General features: G+C 44.1%; 1 protein-coding gene across 1 annotated transcript; it reads left to right on the plus strand.

Moving 5' to 3' along the window:
- Positions 1-3683: 3683 nt before the first annotated feature.
- Positions 3684-4906, plus strand: LOC115471254 (homeobox protein zampogna-like). Its single transcript, XM_030204956.1, has 2 exons — positions 3684-4020; positions 4443-4906. The coding sequence occupies exons 1-2, from the start codon at positions 3684-3686 to the stop codon at positions 4904-4906; spliced, it is 801 nt and encodes a 266-aa protein (XP_030060816.1).
- The last annotated feature ends 14782 nt before the right edge of the window (positions 4907-19688 follow it).

Consider the following 19688-nt stretch of genomic DNA (forward strand, 5'->3'; position numbering starts at 1 on the left):
AGAAAAGTGTATCTATTACCTCCAGATATTCGTCATCTTAAACTCTGACTCTGCCTTACAAGAAAATCAAACAAAAATTCTGAATTAGCAAAGTGCTAGTTATAAGCTCAAATACATTTGTGCAGATTTGAAATATTCAGTGTGAAAAGACATGTAACCATTGGAGCTGGGACTGCCTTACCAGCGACGTCCTTATCACCCCCCCCCCCCCCCCCACTTCTATCTCTTTACCATTTTATTCCTTATTTAACATGTTTTACTCCTTCCAACACTTGCATGCCAACAACCCCAACTCTGCTTACAATAATCAACAACACACAAATTGGAAGTAGACAGTAGGACACAGCTTTGTTTATTCACAACACTTAAACTGGCAACCTTAAATCTGAACAGTAGCAACTGAGCTACACTTAAAATGTTATAAAATACCCTACCCCACAAGGTAAATAGCAAGTCCATCACCGATCCATCACTGCCGATCTCAGTTCTCACAGCCCTGCCTTGACAGCAAGAGCCCTGATGCCTGGCATGTGCCTTCATGCCCATTAACCAGGTCTTGTGACTCACCCTGATAATCCAGTCTTGTCACTTACTTATTATTTTGACTCATTCCCCATGAGCCACAACCCCTGTAGCTCAGGTGTCCGCCACTGCGACAACCCTAGCCACCCACCACCACATACCCATGTGACCTCCCAGGATCCTGACCCATGACCAATCAAGCATAGGGCGGGGATGGTAAACTGCCTCTGAGGAGCAGGAAAAGCCCTGATCCACAGAAGGGCTACCATAAATACTCAGTCAGCAGTCCACCCCCTAAGAGCACTTGCTCAATATGGTCCTGAGGGTCCAGCAGGAAAAACAGTTTGGATTTAAAGGGGCCAATCCCCTGATCCGCTGCGGAAGTGCACCCAGCTCCTATGCAAGCACAGCCCACCCAGAACCACTCCAGGCAACCTGCACCTGCAGTCTTGGTAAGTGACCCAGCCCAGGGTTTATTGAGCCCTTCAAGACAAGCTTTCGGGCTTGTCTCTTATGGCGGAAAATTGTGACACTTGATAAAATCATTAACAGTAATACCTTACACAAAGCATCAAAAAGTAGAATACCACATTTGTCAAGAATTTAATTTTATTACTTACCACGGGTGCAATGTTTTAGGCCTGAGTAAGGACTCGAGCGCAGACACTGAGCCAACCACCATGCATGGATCTGCTGCTGGAATCGCCTCTCTGCTCCTGGACAGCCCTGGGCAGAATTCCCCCTCCACCCTTCAGCCTGGGCAAAGGTTTCATTACTGCCTGCTGCCCCAAGTCCAAGCCTGGACTGGGCATGAGAGAAAGGCCCATCAAAACCTCCCATCCCTGGCCTGGACACAAGGACTACTTTGACAAAACAGAGGAACAGATAGCTCTAATTGTGCATGAAAATAGCAGAGAGCCCCCCATTTGTTAAATTATTCTCTACAGTTTTGTTATACAGGCTGTTCAATGTCTGCCCGGTCCCCACTTCTTTTGAACACCGATTTTACCTTGGCTCCAGTCTCAGTGAACTTGAGCAATATAAAATGTAGACTAGCAACATAAGGAAAATTTTAAAAGACAAACAAAATGGAGCAAAATAAGTCAAACACTTAGGGTGGTGGACTTTGGTCCTGGGGAACTGAGGAACTGAGTTCAATTCCCACTTCAGGCACAGGCAGCTCCTTGTGACTCTGGGCAAGTCACTTAACCCTCCATTGCCCCATGTAAGCCGCATTGAGCCTGCCATGAGTGGGAAAGCGCGGGGTACAAATGTAACAACAACATGGAATGTTGCTACTATTGGAGATTCTACATGGAATGTTGCTATTCCACTAGCAACATTCCATGTAGAAGGCTGCGCAGGCTTCTGTTTCTGTGAGTCTGATGTCCAGGACGTCAGACTCACAGAAGCAGAAGCCTGCGCGGCCACATTGATGATCTGCAAGGGCCAGGCACAGGCAGCTCCTTGTGACTCTGGGCAAGTCACTTAACCCTCCATTGCCCCATGTAAGCCGCATTGAGCCTGCCATGAGTGGGAAAGCGCGGGGTACAAATGTAACAACAACATGGAATGTTGCTACTATTGGAGATTCTACATGGAATGTTGCTATTCCACTAGCAACATTCCATGTAGAAGGCTGCGCAGGCTTCTGTTTCTGTGAGTCTGACGTCCTGCACGTACGTGCAGGACGTCAGACTCACAGAAGCAGAAGCCTGCGCGGCCACATTGATGATCTGCAAGGGCCAGGCACAGGCAGCTCCTTGTGACTCTGGGCAAGTCACTTAACCCTCCATTGCCCCATGTAAGCCGCATTGAGCCTGCCATGTGTGGGAAAGCGCAGGGTACAAATGAAACTATATATATATATATATATATATATATATATATATACACACACACACACACACACACATCATTCACAAAAGAATAGAGCTACAGTATGTAAGCAAAATCAAAAATGCAGAACATGGTCAAATGAAAGGGGAAAATATAACTAGTTCCTGGAGTTTTCCATTTTGGGTAACAGATTTTTTTAAATGATTGATTTATTTAATTATTTATTTATTTATTTATTTATTTATTTATTTCGGATTCTTGACTGTGAGGCTGATTTCTTAAACGCGGTGCCAGCTTTGTTCGCAAAAGGGGCGCACCACAGCAAAATTGATACAAACCTTAACCTGTATGTAAGTTTTCTGTGCCACCAAGGAAATCTATGGAACTGAAATGTTAGATTTTGGTGGGATTGTCTGTAAATCCGGATATGAAATCTGCTATGAGTGGTCTGAAAGCAACAGCTTCTCTCCTTCATGAGCTTTACCTTTTCCTCGCCTTCCTGCTTGCCTTCAGCTTGACTTGGCATCTCACTGTTCTTCCCTGACTAAGGGCAGACTTAGATGGGTCTAAGAGGCGTTTTTGTTCGCCCTCCTCTACCGTAAAATTAAGCGTTATTGCAGCTTGTAGAGAGTGAACAGGAAGGACATTGAATTCAGCAAAGATAAGGAGGTGTGATTAGATTTCCGCAGGGCCAGGGGCCAATGAGAAAACCTTTCACTACAGACCAAGCTCAGCTGAGCTCCTAAATCCTTGCTGACCGCCTGGAAAGAAGTTAAGCCAGACCGAACCCAGAAGATCAATTGTTCCTCCGGCAACTGCAGCACTGCAACGAAGCAGCACAGACAGCTGCAAAAACTCGGAAAAAAAATTTGACCAGGTAAAAGACAATACAAAATTAAATATCCGAGGAAAGGGGAAGGTATCACAGACCAAAGAGTTGAAAATTGGAACCTCACAAATTATATATTTTTTTACCATTTGCTCTACCTCCTTTAAGTCGGGATAGTGAGTCTATTCCTGAAAGCTCCTTATCCAATCAGATGCATCGACTGCCTGGGCCGAGTCTGAACCCCAGTTATCCAATGGGATGGAACCAAGTCCAGACCTTGACAGTGACTCCTCAGCTACTGAAGATCGGCTGTCTCGCCTGATTCCCTCTGCCCCCAACCTCTCCTCCACCCCTCTAGCTCACACCAGCAGGAGAGACGGCCACTGTTTTTACTGATTCCTGAAGTGGACTGTTTGCACGGCTGAAGCTGCTTCTCGCCCAACTTGGCCAGCCATTGACTGGAAATAAATTATCTTGCATGTGATGTGTAAAAATGTCACAGAGAAGTGTCTGCATCACGTCTTTCACCATACAGGATATCCTGACCAGAGACTCCGATCGTAAGAGCAGGAGTGCAGTGGAGAGGATGGCAATGTCTAAAGCCGACTCCAAAGCAGAATGGGCTGGGGATGAAGAGGGGAAAGAGAGTTTCCTCGAGTCTCTACCAGCAGCTCTTCCCGAGGGAGGCGACGGGGACCCGCAGCACGCTGGACACTGCTCAAACCCCGCAGAGGAAGGCACGGCAGACTGGCTCCCCCCAGAGAGTCCGGAAGGTGCCAGCCAGGAGCTCCTCTGGGACAGGGCGAGGGCTCGGACACAGCGCCACACAGGTGCCAACTTACCGTCATTCCTTCTTTTCATTCCTCTGTCTTTCTCGTTTTTTCTTTTCTTCATCCTTATCAGAAAAGAAGCGCAGGCAGGTGTATTAACCAAATGGCTGAACTCTCAAGACAAAGCCTAGATGTCACGCTTTAAAATGCAGGTTAGCTATCTAGACTTAACATAGGCGTTTATATCAGGTATATACTATTTTATTTCACGTGCAGATTGAAAGTTTTGTCTCACCAAGGCTTTGCTCCCGTTCGGCGTCAATGGGAAAAAAGATCTTGATGGGTCAGATCTGTATTGAGCAGGGAGTGCCAGGGGAGTCATCTGAATTTCAGTCCATTTTCACCTGCTTACTACACATTTTAAAATGTTGAAATCGACCGCCTATTATTACCCGTTCTGTTTGTTTCCACTGTCTCTGCAGGGAGGTTGCTAGAAACAGTGCCGGGAGACAGGACGGAGAGGTCGCGCCTCGGAGATCCGCTGAAAGGGGGCAAGAAGCGCTCCCGAGCCGCCTTCTCCCACGCCCAGGTCTACGAACTGGAAAGGAGGTTCAGTCTCCAAAGATACTTGTCGGGCCCCGAAAGGGCAGACCTGGCTGCAGCCCTGAAACTCACCGAGAACCAGGTCAAAATCTGGTTCCAGAACAGGAGGTACAAGACCAAGAGAAAACAGATAGCCGCCCAGCTGGCACCCAAGGCCATTCCAGTTCCTGTCAAGAAAGTGGCTGTGAAGGTGCTGGTGAAAGACGACCAAAGACAATACCGCCCCGAGGATATGCTCAGCCCCCCCGTGCTTTCCCTGCATCAGGCTTATCACTATTATCCCTATCTGTACTGTCTGCCCGGCTGGTACTCGGCAATATCTCTGAGCGGAGTGCCCCACTGACCTTAGCCAGCCCTGGATTTGTCTTCAAAGACGGAAGGGAGTTCCCCAAGACCCCCCCAGACACCGAGGGTGGGATGGGGGCCTTCTGGTAACAAGTCCTCAGAAGCATAAGAAACACAGACTTTGGTCCAGAAATGGAAGGAGAGTGAGCGGCTTAATTTCAAGAAAGCTACGAGATGTGTCCTGCTTAAACACCGCGCGATACTCATCTGGAATACAAATGTAGTGACGGACACATGTCAAATCTCTGTTAACACTTCAGCAAAGCCAGGACCCTGCACCAGTTGCATTCCTGCTTCATTTGGCCACCAAGGGCTCTGTCTCTTCCTTTCCCTTGTCCTCACTTACAATTTTTTTATGTGACAGGCGGTCGTGTTTTGAAAACGGACAAAATGAAGAATTCAGAACTGAAGCGTTCCCACAAAGGAAGCTAGAAACAGCTGTATTTAATTGTGACTTTGAGAGATTATACAATCCCGCTCTTCAATTCGTGGCAGGAATTTAAGAAAGAGGACTGGATCCTCTTCCTATTTCTTTCTGGTCATAATCCGTTCGGGGGGGGGGGCGGGGGGAAGGCTCCGGAGAGGCTAAAACATCTGACCCGGGCTCAGCCTATTTTCCATGAATTTTCTTGTTGTTGTTATTCTGGAATGATTTGTTTTCAAATTGTATGTAAATATGCTTCACTTTTCTATATTAGAAAAAATGATTATTATTATTTTATAATAATAATAAACCCCCACTACCGGTTTCGTTTTCTCAAACCAAGAATCCGAAAAGGGATGTTTTTTTTGCACTTCTTCGCTGTAAGTAACAACCTCAAATTGATTCTAATAATCACAACAGAATTAATTAAAAATGCAGCCTCTCTGATTTGCTTTCAGGTAAGAGAGCTTATAGCTCCTGATAAAGAAAATCGTCTTTTAACATAAACATTCTCGTGTTGAGATGCTGCTCTCTGCTGATTTTATTTTTTCAGCTGATTCTGGATCGGGGATGTTTAATTTTGGACTCTTTAGGCTTGTTTGCTAGGTTTCCTCTCTTCCTTTCTTGGTTGACCTTGGTTTGAGAGCTCGTCTTCCTAACCTTGATCTCCAAATTTGATTTAAAGATGTATTATTATCCATTACAAGTGTTAGACTTTAAAATATAAAAACACATTTTTTTTAAGCTTTTGTTGTTGTTTGAAAGGGTGTGTGTGTGTGTGTGTGTGTGTGTGTGTGTTTTATAGGTCCACCGTTTCCTAAAACGTGAAGTAAAAACAAAAATCTTAATTTATAATTCAGTACAACGTGCCAAACTGAAGCAAAGTACCATGTGTGGGAATAAACACATAATGGATCATTAGAGATCTGAACAATAGAAAGAAGCCAAGTAGACATTTGTTTAGGCACAAAAAGCATGCAGTGAAGTAGGTCAGTTTCCAAACCAGGTTCTTTTCGTTGTGATATCTAATTTTCTTCTTAGGACTGTATCATCCACTCCAGGAAATATTCTTGAGTCCCCAGGAGCGGGATCTCTCTCCAGTGAGGATAAAGATAAAAAGTACCGATTTTTAATAGAAACTGGAGGAATCGTGTTTCCATTTTCTTGTATTAAGCATGATCCATTCAATGAAATGTAATTAGCTCATGTAAGCAAAATATTGCTGCCCACAGTACAATACAACCCGCATATGTGTATTTAGCTGCCTGTATTTCTGACACTTATTTACATAAGTAATACAATGAGATTTAAATAAAAATAGCAAAATATAAATGAAGTCATGATTTGAAATGCAGACTGTAAATATATATATATGTGGAGATAAGATTACGTAGACGAAATTACAGACGTTTGCATTTATTCAGCAGTTGAATTACACTTGTTTTGTAAAAACATTTTAGGAAAACATTTTTAATCTACCGGATAACGGCTAGTATAAATTCATCCTTTATTTCTATTTATCAAAGACAATCATCTACAATACAGTTCATCCAAAGAGGGGCACATTTTTCTGTATGGTAGAACTAACTAATGTAATGCAGCCGGAAATGTGGAACGAAAAATGAGCAAAAACAACGGGGTCAACCCCTAGGCAGGATTAAGACAAGTCATTTCTTCTATAGAAAACGAAAGATTTTGTATGAGTAGAAAGAATTTGGAAGAAGCCCATTATACAGAACTCCTAAAGCCCAGGAACTCCCTCCTCGTTTTCTCAGTCCCCCCACTGAATGCAGAGTTCCAATTAAAGCTGATTGTGCAGCTTTAGAGCAAACAAGTAATTGGATTAATGGCAGTCTATTAATTAAAAAGTGGACAATGGCAAATCAACTTGTTTATATTTTGCTCACTAATATAATGAATCTGAGGAAGTGCCCCGAGAGAGCGGAGGCTTAACTTGCTTAGAAATCTGGAAGGGGAAAAAAAGGGCTAAAAGCAAAAGAGTAATTACAAGACTCAAATTAGAATAAATAAATAAATAAAGAAGTAAACAGTTCTGGATTAGTATCTTGAGCAACACAATTTAAGTCATTAATAACCGTTGATATAATAATGCTGTGCTGGGTTTTCCCCCCACAATTATCCTTGTACCCTTTTTTATGGCATCTCGATTTTTTTTTTTTTTCAAAATCTGTACTGCTAGTAAGGCCATTAGTGCTAAAACTTGTAAAATGTACTAATTTATTCTATATATCAAGTACCGCCTAAACCAAGGAATCGCAAACGTCTTATTTCGTCTGGGAGCCCCCGCAGACCTGTGAAAATTTCAGATTAACAGGAAGGTCCCTCTGTCGCTATACAATTTTTTTAAGTCGATGTTGTAAAACAAAACAAAACAAAAAAAACAACATTCCAGGTTTTCAGAGTATACAACCAATGTGCTTTACGTTTAAGATATAGCAACAGGCAGGCCTGGCCGTCTTTAAGTACGGATTTGTCTAACTGGGCTTGTGGTGTCACAATTGGGCTACTATAGCAGTGCGTTTGGGGCAGATCAAAGCTCCCAAATATTCATAATGTGACTACCTAGAGAAGAAAACGACCTTGAAGGACTTGTAACAGACGCTTCTTTAAACAGAAGGGGAGATTGGGGTGTGGGCGGGTGCATCCATATATGTGTTTTCAAGATATTTCTTATGCGTTTCTATCTTCTTATGTGTTTTAGTGCAAAATATTTCCCCGCCTGAAAGAATCACAACTAATTAATTTCTATCTCTGCATCAATTTCTAAAGCAAAAGTCATAGAATGTTAATGTCCCCCTGTAGATCGAGTTTCTATCCAAAGAGCTACTAATTTATTTAGGAGCCCTGCATAGCTTAACAGAATTAGCACGGGCTAAAAGCAAAACGTGGGTCATTCCTGTGCACTAAGGTCATATTTACCGCTGGGGTAACATGGCCAATTTTTCTATTTTCCATATTTATGGTTACACTCTAATTTTGCCATTAACACATGAGCTGCTACCATCATCCACTATGTATGTAGACGGTAAGGGTTCACATGCTAAGCACGGGCTAATTAGTTAGCACAGAACATGCTCACTCTCTGCTCCAAACCCACTGGATGCTGGTTATGTTTTGGTACAAGTCCCTCCACTAATCCCTTACTAACTTTATATTATGGGGCTTGTGATATTGACCCTTACAGATATATACTTTTTTCAGAAGACCTCAGTTTAACGGAGTCATGATGTACATACCATTTTTTTTTTTTTTTGGTACCACTCTCTAATCGTCACTGGTCTTCAAGAGTGATTTTTCATTGAATTTTTATATATGTTTTATATTTTTTTAACCTTCAAATACTCAATTGTAATATAGATTTCAAGCACAAACATTTATTATAGGTTGGTACTTCAAAAAGCACTTAGCTTAAATTAGTCTCTAGGGGATATCTTAGTAGATGACGGCAGAAAAAGACCTGCACGGTCCATCTAGTCTGCCCACGATAAACTCATATGTGTATACCTTACCTTGATTTGTACCTGTCTTTTTCAGGGCACAGACCGTATAAGTCTGTCCAGCAGTATTTCCCGCCTCCCAACCACTAGTCCCGCCTCCCATCACCGGCTCCAGCACAGACCCCCCGTATAAGTATGCCCCATCCTAGCCTCTCAACCACCAACCCCTCTTCCCCCCGCCACCCAATTTCAGCTAAGCTTCTGTGGATCCATGCTCTGCTCCAGACACACCCCAGTGCTAAAAAATGAATTCTATTTCTTAGTGTGGGGGGTAGTGTGCACATATTCCAAAATTACAGCGGGATCAGGGCACCCCGCTCTAAACCATTTTTTGCTGTGGTAAGCAGGTGTTAGTGCTTACCAGGGGCATAGCCAGACCTCAAGGTGGGAGGGGGCCAGAGCCCGAGGTTGGGGGTACATTTTGAGTGCCGCCCCACTGCCCCCCCCATTGCCACACCTTGCCTCGCCTCCTCACCCCCACCACCTCGCCTCGCCTCCTCGCTGCTTCCCCTCACAAACAAATACCTTTGCTGGCAAGGGTCCCCAACCCCCGCCAGCTGAAGCCTTCTTCAGCGCTGGTCTCTGGCACAGCCGCGTTCGCTGCCTGCCCCCTGCTCTTCTTTCTTCTTGCTCCTCCTGTGCACGCTGACGCTGAGCGTCAGCGTGCACAGGAGGAGCAAGAAGAAAGAAGAGCAGGTCAGTGAACGTGGCTGCACCGGAGATCGGTGTTGAAAAAGGCTTCGACTGGTGGGGGTTGGGGACCCCCGCCAGCCAAACCAGGGGCCTGGATGAAATTTGTGGGGGCCAGGCCTCCATGGCCCCCCGTAGCTACACCCCTGGTGCTTACCACAGCTTTGTAAAAGGGACCCTAAGAAGCCCATTTTATACCTATGGGCTTCTTAGAATTTAGCACATGCTAATTCTGTCAGCGTATGCTAAAAGCTTTTGACAACTCCAATAAATATTTCTTTTTATCAGGCCCTAACTGAACTTAATCATAAATAAGGGTTAAGTACCTTTGGACCCATTTCTCACTCTGTTTGCTCAATGCTTTGTATTTCTGTTCTAATTCACTTCCCAAGAAGGCCTTATGACCTAATTTATTCAAAGAAATCAACAATTAAGGGCTTTTTTACCCTTAATTGTTGCTTGGCACATGGTAATTGCCCGGTTACTGCTGGGTGAGCACAGGAACCCTTAGGAGGCTTTAGATTTTCCCTGGATATGGCCACACAGCAAGTGTTACACTTACCCACCATTTCCATTAAAAAAATAGCCCTTTTACTGGTGGCAGTCAAAAGAGGCCTTGGTGTTCAGCAAACGCATGCACTGATGCCACTGTAGGGGACTTTTTATCGCGGCTTGGTAAAAGGACCCCTAAAATAGATGCTATGATTTTAAAGGTACATTGAACAGATTTTGGGGAAAATGAACATGTTAACAATTAACTCTCAGAGATGGAAACATGATAATTGGCCTATATCTTGTAGTAAATATAGTGTAGTAAATTTAAAACAAATCGGAGAAAATTTTTCTTCACCAAACGCATAATTAAACTCTGGAATTCGTTGCCGGAGAACGTGGTGAAGGTGGTTAGCTTAGCAGAGTTTAAAAAGGGGTTGGACGGTTTCCTAAAGGACAAGTCCATAAACCGCTACTAAATGGACTTGGGAAAAATCCACAATTCCAGGAATAACATGTATAGAGTGTTTGTACGTTTGGGAAGCTCGCCAGGTGCCCTTGGCCTGGATTGTCCACTGTCGTGGACAGGATGCTGGGCTCGATGGACCATTGGTCTTTTCCCAGTGTGGCATTACTTATGTACTTGAGTAATAATAATCATAATAGTTGAAACATTTTATATTTAATGCAACCCCACCAATTTTGCAAAAAAAAAAACCCAAAAACCAAAATAAAATTGCCCTTCTTGGAACAGCATACGTTTTGCAAGGATATCCCTGATTTCCAGGTCCTTGGGAATTAATGGATTTGAAACCAATCTACATTGGCTGTGTTGTGCCACACGAGCATCATTATCATCGTCTTATTACTTATAATGCCTTTCATTTCATTAGTGCACTGTCCTGTGATACTTAAAGAACCTGCCCTTGTCACCCTTGTGTGGATGAAGAGTCATCTAAGTAGAGAGGAGCAATGGGGCCATTATTATGTAACTTATTCGAAGTAATAGGAAGGGAGGAGAGAACCGTCCTCAGGTCACAAATGCTGGGGAAAGAATCAAAAGCATCTCCGGATTTTTCGGAACCCTGGTTCTGCTGTGGAGCAGCTGCATCTCCTGCCTGAAACTGCAAAAAGGACGTCACTCTTTCCTATACCTCATGGTTTTATCCCTAATGTTTTCTGTTTTTTTTTTTTTTTTTTTACATTCGATATACCGCCTTTTCAAAAGACATAACAAAGCAAAATTTAAAAGAAAAAAAGGGAAGGGAATGTTATAGTTCAGCTCAGTAAACTCTGGGCGAACTATACATAAAATTTTCAGATCCTTCCGCACCCTCTCAATTTTGATGAGTTTTACTTTAAAAATAAAAAAATAAAAAAATAAAAAAACGCCCATATTAGCAGAAAGTCTGCCTTAAAAGAAAGAGAATGATGAACTTATACTGCTTGGGTTTTTATAATTATTTTTAAAATGTGCGTCTGTTCAGTGGGAGCAGCAGAGTGCCGAAAACTTATGCAGTTAAAGAGGGGGTGGGTGTGTGTGAGAGAGAGAGAGAGAGAGAGAGAGAGAGAGAGAGAGAGGGGGGGGTATATGCCCCTGGATTTACTTTATCAATCAAATATTTTTTTTTCACTCTCTTTGGTATGAGTTACCCCGAGACTCCAGGTTGCAGGTAAAGAAACGAGTCCAGCCTGGCTGCAGGGAACAAAACTGGAAGAAAGCAGGTCAATTCTGAAATCTCATGGGCCGCCGATATTTTGTCATGTGAATTTTGTCACACTGTTGCAGCTTGCAGAAAGAAGCCTGAAGAATTTCTGGCCCTAAGATGTCTGAACAGAGTTCAGGGAAAACATTTGATACTAAGAGGGAAAGGTACAAGAAGACGCCAATTTGTACTTTTTCATTAGGACACAAAATAAAAATGAAGGCAATTCGTAGTTACTAATTGTTCAGGGCTTCATGCACTTCTAAGGTCTCGTTGACAGATACAATATTTTGGGTATAATAAAGTATAGGGGCTAGGGGTTGGGAGGCGGGGCTAGTGCTGGGCAGACTTCTACGGTCTGTGCCCTGAAAAGGACAGGTACAAATCAAGGTAAGGTATACACAAAAAGTAGCACATGTGAGTTTATCTTGTTGGGCAGACTGGATGGACCGTGCAGGTCTTTCTCTGCCGTCATCTACTATGTTACCACGTATAACTACATATCTGCAGACATCTCTTTCGTTGCATCTGTAATTACAAAAGCACACCCCGTGCAAGCATAGGGTGCTGCCAAATCTGATTAGCTTTCCTGCATCCCGTGATCTTCTTTCTGCAATTATTATTATTATTGTAACCCAGCTAATAAATTGAACATTTGCCTTGAAGTTATGAATATACAACCCTATAAATAAATTCCCTAACAGCATAAATTATAGTAAAGAAGCAGATGAACTCTGCTCTCTCTCTCTCTCTTTATTTATATATATATTGTGTGGATCCCTTATGAACCTGAAAAGAATTCAGGGACCCCAGTTCATCCCCACTACTCTCCCCATCCTCCTTCACCTCAGTGCTAAACTTGTTCCCACCAGCCTTCTCTATCTCCTTCCCTTCCTGCCTCTGCCAGTCTCTATCTCTCTTTCCCCAACACCAGTCTCTCTCTCTCTCTCTCTCTCTCTCTCTCTCTCTCTCTCTCTCTCTATTTCTCCATCCCCCACAAACCACCACCAATTTATGTCTTAACATGGGAAGTAGTGACAGCCCTTACTCAGCGTTCCACAACAGCCTATAAACCCATTTTACTTTCAGCCCCTCCCCAGCCCACTCTGATATTTTACTCCTATTAACTTCCCTTTCTCACAACCTGTTAAGAGAGGAATAACATTACCAAGCAATAACAAATACAGGACAACCACGTGAAGTAACAGGTCACAGCTTTGTTTATTGCCAAAGGACAATATGATTTATCTTCACCTGAGCTGTAGTATAAGATTGCATTGCAAACATATGATAACTTGAGCCAATCAATCAGTGCTACTCACCATGTAAGCTAAGTAACTTGTCCATTCACTATCTAACCATTATTTTACACCCCACTATTTCAGCTAAGGCTTCTGGAAAGCAGCAAGGAACTCCTTGCTATGAGGCCAGGTCATATGACCCCATAATATCTTAATTCTCACCATTGAGTGAAATTAAGGAGGACTATATATACCGCACAAATAGCAAAATCAGCTTGGATTCCTACCACTGGGGCCAGTGCAAACATGCTACCCCCCCCCCCCCCCCCCCACAACAAACAAAGCTGAAGCTCCACCCAACCAATTCCAATATGGCATATCAGTGACCACCTGGGACCATTCAAGAAAAGATCAAGACCAATATCCAAAAAGTGTACTCCATCCCGGACACCAAGGCCATTGTAGGGTGTATTGACCACTCACATTTCACCTGAAATCCACTCTGAACAACACCCATAACCCAGTGGACCACTAACACAGTCTAAACCTCACCCCATCTCCCATTCTGCTAACAGCGGGGAGGTGGTATAGCATCTGCATATACAAGCTAGGTAACAAGGAGCCATGTTTTAACTTCAGCAATGAAATGCTTGCACATCCCGGAGTGGATAACTTTGCCCTCCCATGTGAAACAGCAAAATCATCAGCCGCCAGGGCATTTCAGAGCCCGCTCCACCATATGCTGTGAAAAGCCATACACAGAGAAGCGGCAACCCTAGATGCAGGCCATACAGACAAGATGCTGCCCCATGCCCGACCCAGCCATTGAGTTACACCAAAAGGCAGTGGCCACCTACATCTGCAAAAAAACACAAATATGCGCCAATGAACAGAACACGAGGTCCGTAGGAGAGCAGAAAGAACCAAAAAACAGGTAGTGGGAAGCTCCCTCAGAATAGTACCTGCCCATACTCCTACTGTACCTCCACAGCATACAAACCCCTCACCCCAACTCAGCCAATGGTTGCCTCATAGTGCCTCTGATGCAACATTTAAAAGCTTCAGATGACCACCTGTCCAGAAGCACAATGGTTGCTTCACTCACACTTGCCACATCAGCAGTGGAAGCCACACTGATTCGAAAATGAATGTGTAACAAATGATGCAAGGTTCTGACCAACTGCCCCCCAATTTCGTCACAAAAATGGTAAACTGATAACAGTCTTGGCAGCGCTGACAAGGAACATCAACAGGGTTGTGAGAGCAGGATTTATTTATGTATTTTCAATAGAAATCAAACAAAATAAAACATGGAAATAAATAAATCAAGAAATGTATTAAGTTCTGTCCAATAAAAAAGGTATCATCTTATTTTATTTTCCATGTTTTATTTTGTTTGATTTCTATTGATAACCTTAAGAGTGGACTAGCACGGCTACCACACTCCTCTACTTTATGTATTTTAAAATTTGTAGTCCGCCTACAAGATCACCTATTCCTTACACTGTCGATCCATCCTGGATCATGTACATCAAGGTGGATTACATCATCATGGCCCAAGTCACACTCTGGCTGCAGACCAAGCAGACACCTAACCTCAGCGGAGCATGGTACCAGATCACCAATGCATAAGACACCAAAGAAGGCAAGCAGAACATGGCACAGAAAGGAAAGTCTTTCAACCAGAAAGGTCCATAGAATGGAGGGTGGCCCACAGAAACAATAGTATGTCATGGGAAACCAAGAGCCCTACTCCCAAGAGGCACGGCCTAAACCTGGCCTGACTAGCTAGCATGAGCTTAGACGGGAGTCAGGAGGGAGTTTATCCCCTAGCCCTGACCTGAGCAAAGAAGGTGTACCCAGCCAACCATGTCAAGTTCATCCTTCCAAGAGAACCCCTATGCTTAGCCTGCTCTACATGCTGATCAAGGAAGAAACATAACAGTTGCCAGGCCTCAATCCAAGGTCCATGATTCATCATAGGAGAGCCCTCAGTGTCCCTAGCTGCTGCTAGCGACCTGCAGAGATAAAACCCAAACTAAACAAGGCAAGAGCAATGGAACCTGGCACTCCCTGAATCAGATTCACAACCTGAGGCAAGACAGAACCATGAGTCTGCATCTGGACACCCACTTGTCCACCACATTAACAATACTGTAGTTATCACACCAAATACAACCCCTTTGGACACAAAGCCACTCAAACTAAATCCCACTGTTCCCCAGGAGCCAGAACAACTCCAAGCAAATGAAATGGCATCAGGGTAGCGCCACTAAACTACATTGGAAATATGATTGGATCCTGACCAACAACCAGGCAAAATATAGTTTCTTGTTGGAGGCTGTGCCAACAGTCTAATGCTTAGAGAGGTTGTTCTAATGGATATCATCCTAAATGAGTTGTACAAGACCTGCATCCCACCCTCTAACTAGTGAGATAGCCAAGGCATCAGCCCCTTCATGAAGGAACATAGAAAACTACACACAAGCATCTCACTTAATAGGCATCATGCATGGAAAGTCTTAGAGGGAAGACACCAAAGAGTCAGAACCAGTCTGACACAAAGGAACTCCCAATTGATAAACAAACTAGTGCGCGCCACATGTATGTAAAAGAAGCCACACTCCTTGGGCAAATCCTTGGTAAAGTTATATACCTCATTGAAGGAAATTGAGGAGAGGTTGAGGAATCCAGGTGGTTGGACAAAACCTGAAAGCAGATACCACATCTGATTGTCCAACACAGTCCTTGTGATGGATCAAGGACAAAACCAAATCATTGCAATGCACTGCACATGGCTCATGCAGAGCAATTTCAGCACCATATCAACCAGGATTGTGGAGAATGTGGCACTCTCAAATCTCACTGGGCTCCGCCTTCGGGAGAATCCCTAATGGGGCTAGAATGAAAAGGGGAAGGCCCCTGCCTGAGGGGGCAAGGTATGTGCCTTAGAGTCAATCACACAATTAGTTTCCTGGCAAAATCCCTTCCGCCATCCTTGTCAGAGTGTTCCCAACACCTTCACCTGTGCCATGTTCGCAGAAGGGGATGGCAAAAAACTCTAAAAACCCCCACTAAAGGCAGACAGCATCTTCATGATTAGCATACATGCCAAGCCAAGGATGCAAGGCTTTGACCAAAATAGTGACACTGCAGGAGAGAAGACAGCACTACCTCATTGAGCTCCAACTGCATTGCTGCCAATGGGGGAGGGGGGAGTTCAGTAGTGTGTTTTCAGTCACTAGGGACAGGCAAGTTCCTTGGAGTTCTGCAGAACTTGCCTGTCCACAATGTGATTGTGAAACAGCACTCTCCACTGGCAGGACTGTAGGTGGAGGACTCCCGCTCAGCAAAGGAACAGTGGTTGGCTGGACCTCAGGTGACTGGATCCTCAACAATGCCCACTGGTCAAGAAAATTGGCCTAGAAATGTTGGGTCTTGCTTCAAATCCTGATGACTGCACTTCCCACAGACCAAAGTACTAGAAATGTCAGCCAAATGATGATGTCCAATGTACTCTGGGACATAAGGAGAGTCTTCGCCATTGAGCTGTAGAATGTAATGTAATGTAATATGTTTCTTGTATCTCGCCAACTTCCACAAAAGTGATTCAAAACAGATAAAAAATAACACAGTGAAATACAGCAATCCATTAATCAAAAAATTTCTTAAACAAAAAAGTTTTCAAATTCCTGTGAAAGAAAAAATATGAAAAAGAAACATAAAGCGCATAAGTAATTGGGATAACCAGAAATGAGGAGCCTCCTAGCAGAAAAAATCTTCCAGCAATTTTTTATACTGGATACCCATAAAGGAGGTCAGCAATACATGAAACGGATCTCTAACCCTTAAATTATTACGTACAGGGGCAAAGCTATCAAACATTTTACAAGCAACACAGACCAATTTAAACCAAACTCAGGCCTGGACTGGAAGCCAATGAAGAGAAATAATGCCTTACTGAAGCTGAAACTGTACCAGCCAAAATGCTGGTGGGCATCCGACACAGACTCCGCATAGGCGAAAGGATGCAAAAGGGACTAGGGAGAATGCAGCTCAGACATGGAGAGCAACAACCTACCTCTTTTCAGAAATTCCACAAAATCTTTCCCATTTTGCCTCCCCCCCCCCCCCCCCATCAGCTTAATATCCACACAAGCCTACTCCCGATTGCAAACATCAAATGCTGGGGCATCCCTCCACCTATCACACCCACCTCCTCACTATCCAGCAACACTGAGGTCCCATATTAGAAGAAAAAGAAGAAGAAGAGGAGGAGCTATCAGAACGTTCCCTGAGTCTTTTCCCAGACCCTGTTATCTCCTCCCTAAAATATCCTCTCCACCCATAACAATACTCAGCCAATATCCCAGAACTGTTTTTTCTCTTGGTTTAACAGCCTTGAACTTGTGACCCTTTAACTCAGAGGCAGCAGTCTTCCCAGTGGAGTTACTCTGGCCTATGCTCTAACTTCCCATTTGTAAGCTGAGGAGGCCCACCCTGCCCAGAAGGCTAAGTATTCCTGACAGTCCTAGGAGAAGCCCAGAAGAATCAAAATTCGCACCCGTAGCTCCATTAATGACAAGTGGGGTAGAGAAGCTGTTGGCGCTGCAGATCCCAACCAAACTCATCCAGTGAAGCTGTTTATTTTGCTCTCCCCCAGAGGCTAACATCTAAACTGCAGTTGCTGTAGAATACAGCTGCCAAGATGATTTTCCATCTCTCCAGATATGACAGAGCTACTCCTCTGCTTGTGTCCGTGCATTGGCTCCCAGTGATGGCTAAAGTCCAGTTTAAGATTCTGTGTTTTATCTATAAAGCTGTTTTCAGCTTGGCCCCTTGTTCTCTGATTACTCTGGCTGGTCTTACTTCTCCATCTAAAACGAGTATTTGTCAATCAAAAAATCGCTGTATGCTGTTTACCCCTTGCCTTTTGGTGTGAAATATAACCATCATTGGAAAGCTATTTTTTCAGTTTACTCCACTCTTGTTTGGAATGAATTTCTGTTAGAACTTTTTACATTGCTTTTTTCTTATTTTATTGTTTGTTTATATTTTTATCTTATATTATGATTGGTATTGTTAAATTTTGACAATTGTATCCCTGTCTTGGAACTACTGGATTTGGCAGTATATAAACCACTGGATTAGATTAGATTAGATTAGATTAGATTGTACAGGCCTGCTGGACCGTGGTGGGTCTATATACTTGGAACACAAAGAATATCTTTGTAGACCTGTAGCCTTGGACAATGAACAACCAGGAAATCCAGCACTGAAGAGACCTGTGGAGAAACAGAAAGAAGGCTACCTGAACCTAACACTTGTAATCTCCCTCCTGTAGAGAGGATCCACTGCATGGAAGCAAAGCCCATGTACATCCGGACAAAGGAAGGGTGGTATGTCACTCCCCCTGTGCAGAGGAGTGATATGAACCAGGGAAGAGGAAAGTGACTGCAGTGGGTTTTGAACCTATATTCAGGTCTCTGCCCTGGGTTTCAGCCAGCTGCTCAGTTTAAGGGCTACTCTTCCATATGCCCTAAACTCACAAGGGGCTACAGTGTAGTGAAGAACATTGAGTAACAGGAGCCAGTGCAGCAGAGACTGCATTCAGCAGGCTCCAGGTCAGAAGTCCAAGGAGGATAACACCTGCTACCCACAGCCTCAGAGCCAGGGCCGGTCAAACCCGGTAAGCAGGGTAAGCACTGCAGGGGGGCGCCTGCCTTCAAGGGCGCCGCTTTGTAAGCAAGCACATTCTGCTGAGGCTTTTGTTTTTCAGTATCTAATCTCTGCAGCTCATCTCAGTCTGGCTCCAAAGCGTCCCGTCCCCTCCCCGCTCCCTAGCAGAGAAATATCCTCCTTGTGTTTGTCAGAGGATGTCACTGCTCCAACTGAATCTGGCTCCGAAATAACTTGTGAGAGCTCAGCTAACCTCTGCCCCCACCCACCCCTGGTGACAAGCGGCTTCAGGGCAAGAAGGAAAGCCTGAGGAGGCTCCAGCACAGGCACTCACTATGCCTGGCTGAGCTCAGGAGCTAAGCAGCAGCATAGTATTCTCTGCAGCCACCCCTTCAACACATTGGGATTGAGAGTGAAACCAGGAGCTGGAATCCAGCCCAGAGAGGGCTCAGAGACAGCACAGCAGAGCCTGGACCCTTGTTTTGTCAGAGACTGCTGTTTAGTGCTGCACCTGACCCACCCTTTTCCACCCCCCCCCCCCCAACACAGCAACTCACAGGACAGGAGGGCTAGATGCCTGCTTTCAATTCCTAACCATCACCAATCTCCTATCTCTCATTCCCACTTCAGTAATTCCTGTTAGTCTGTCCAACTCAGATTGTAGAATATGTTAGTTTATGCTGATTAAGTCTGCCCTAGCTAGATCCTAAGCTGTACTGGATGGGAAGACTATTGTGCTGCATGCACAGTCTAACTTCTTAGGATTTCAGGTTAATTTTTGAAGAATTTGAAGAGGGGCTATCTCTGTTCTACATGTGTGACTGCAAGGCCAAGTGTCTGAATAGGGATCTGTTTGTTAGATTCTGAAATTTTGATAACACGTTGTTTTTCAGAGTTGGCAAGACTGTCTGTTCTCCTAATTCCTGGTCTGTGTGCTAAGTTATTTTTCTTCTATACTGCTGTAATATTTTCAATGATGCCATGGCTGGTAAAAGGGGTGTGTCTACTGTGGGGGCAGAGCCATAGTGAT

The sequence above is a fragment of the Microcaecilia unicolor genome, chromosome 5, assembly GCF_901765095.1.
Source record: "Microcaecilia unicolor chromosome 5, aMicUni1.1, whole genome shotgun sequence".
NCBI classification, from domain to species: domain Eukaryota; kingdom Metazoa; phylum Chordata; class Amphibia; order Gymnophiona; family Siphonopidae; genus Microcaecilia; species Microcaecilia unicolor.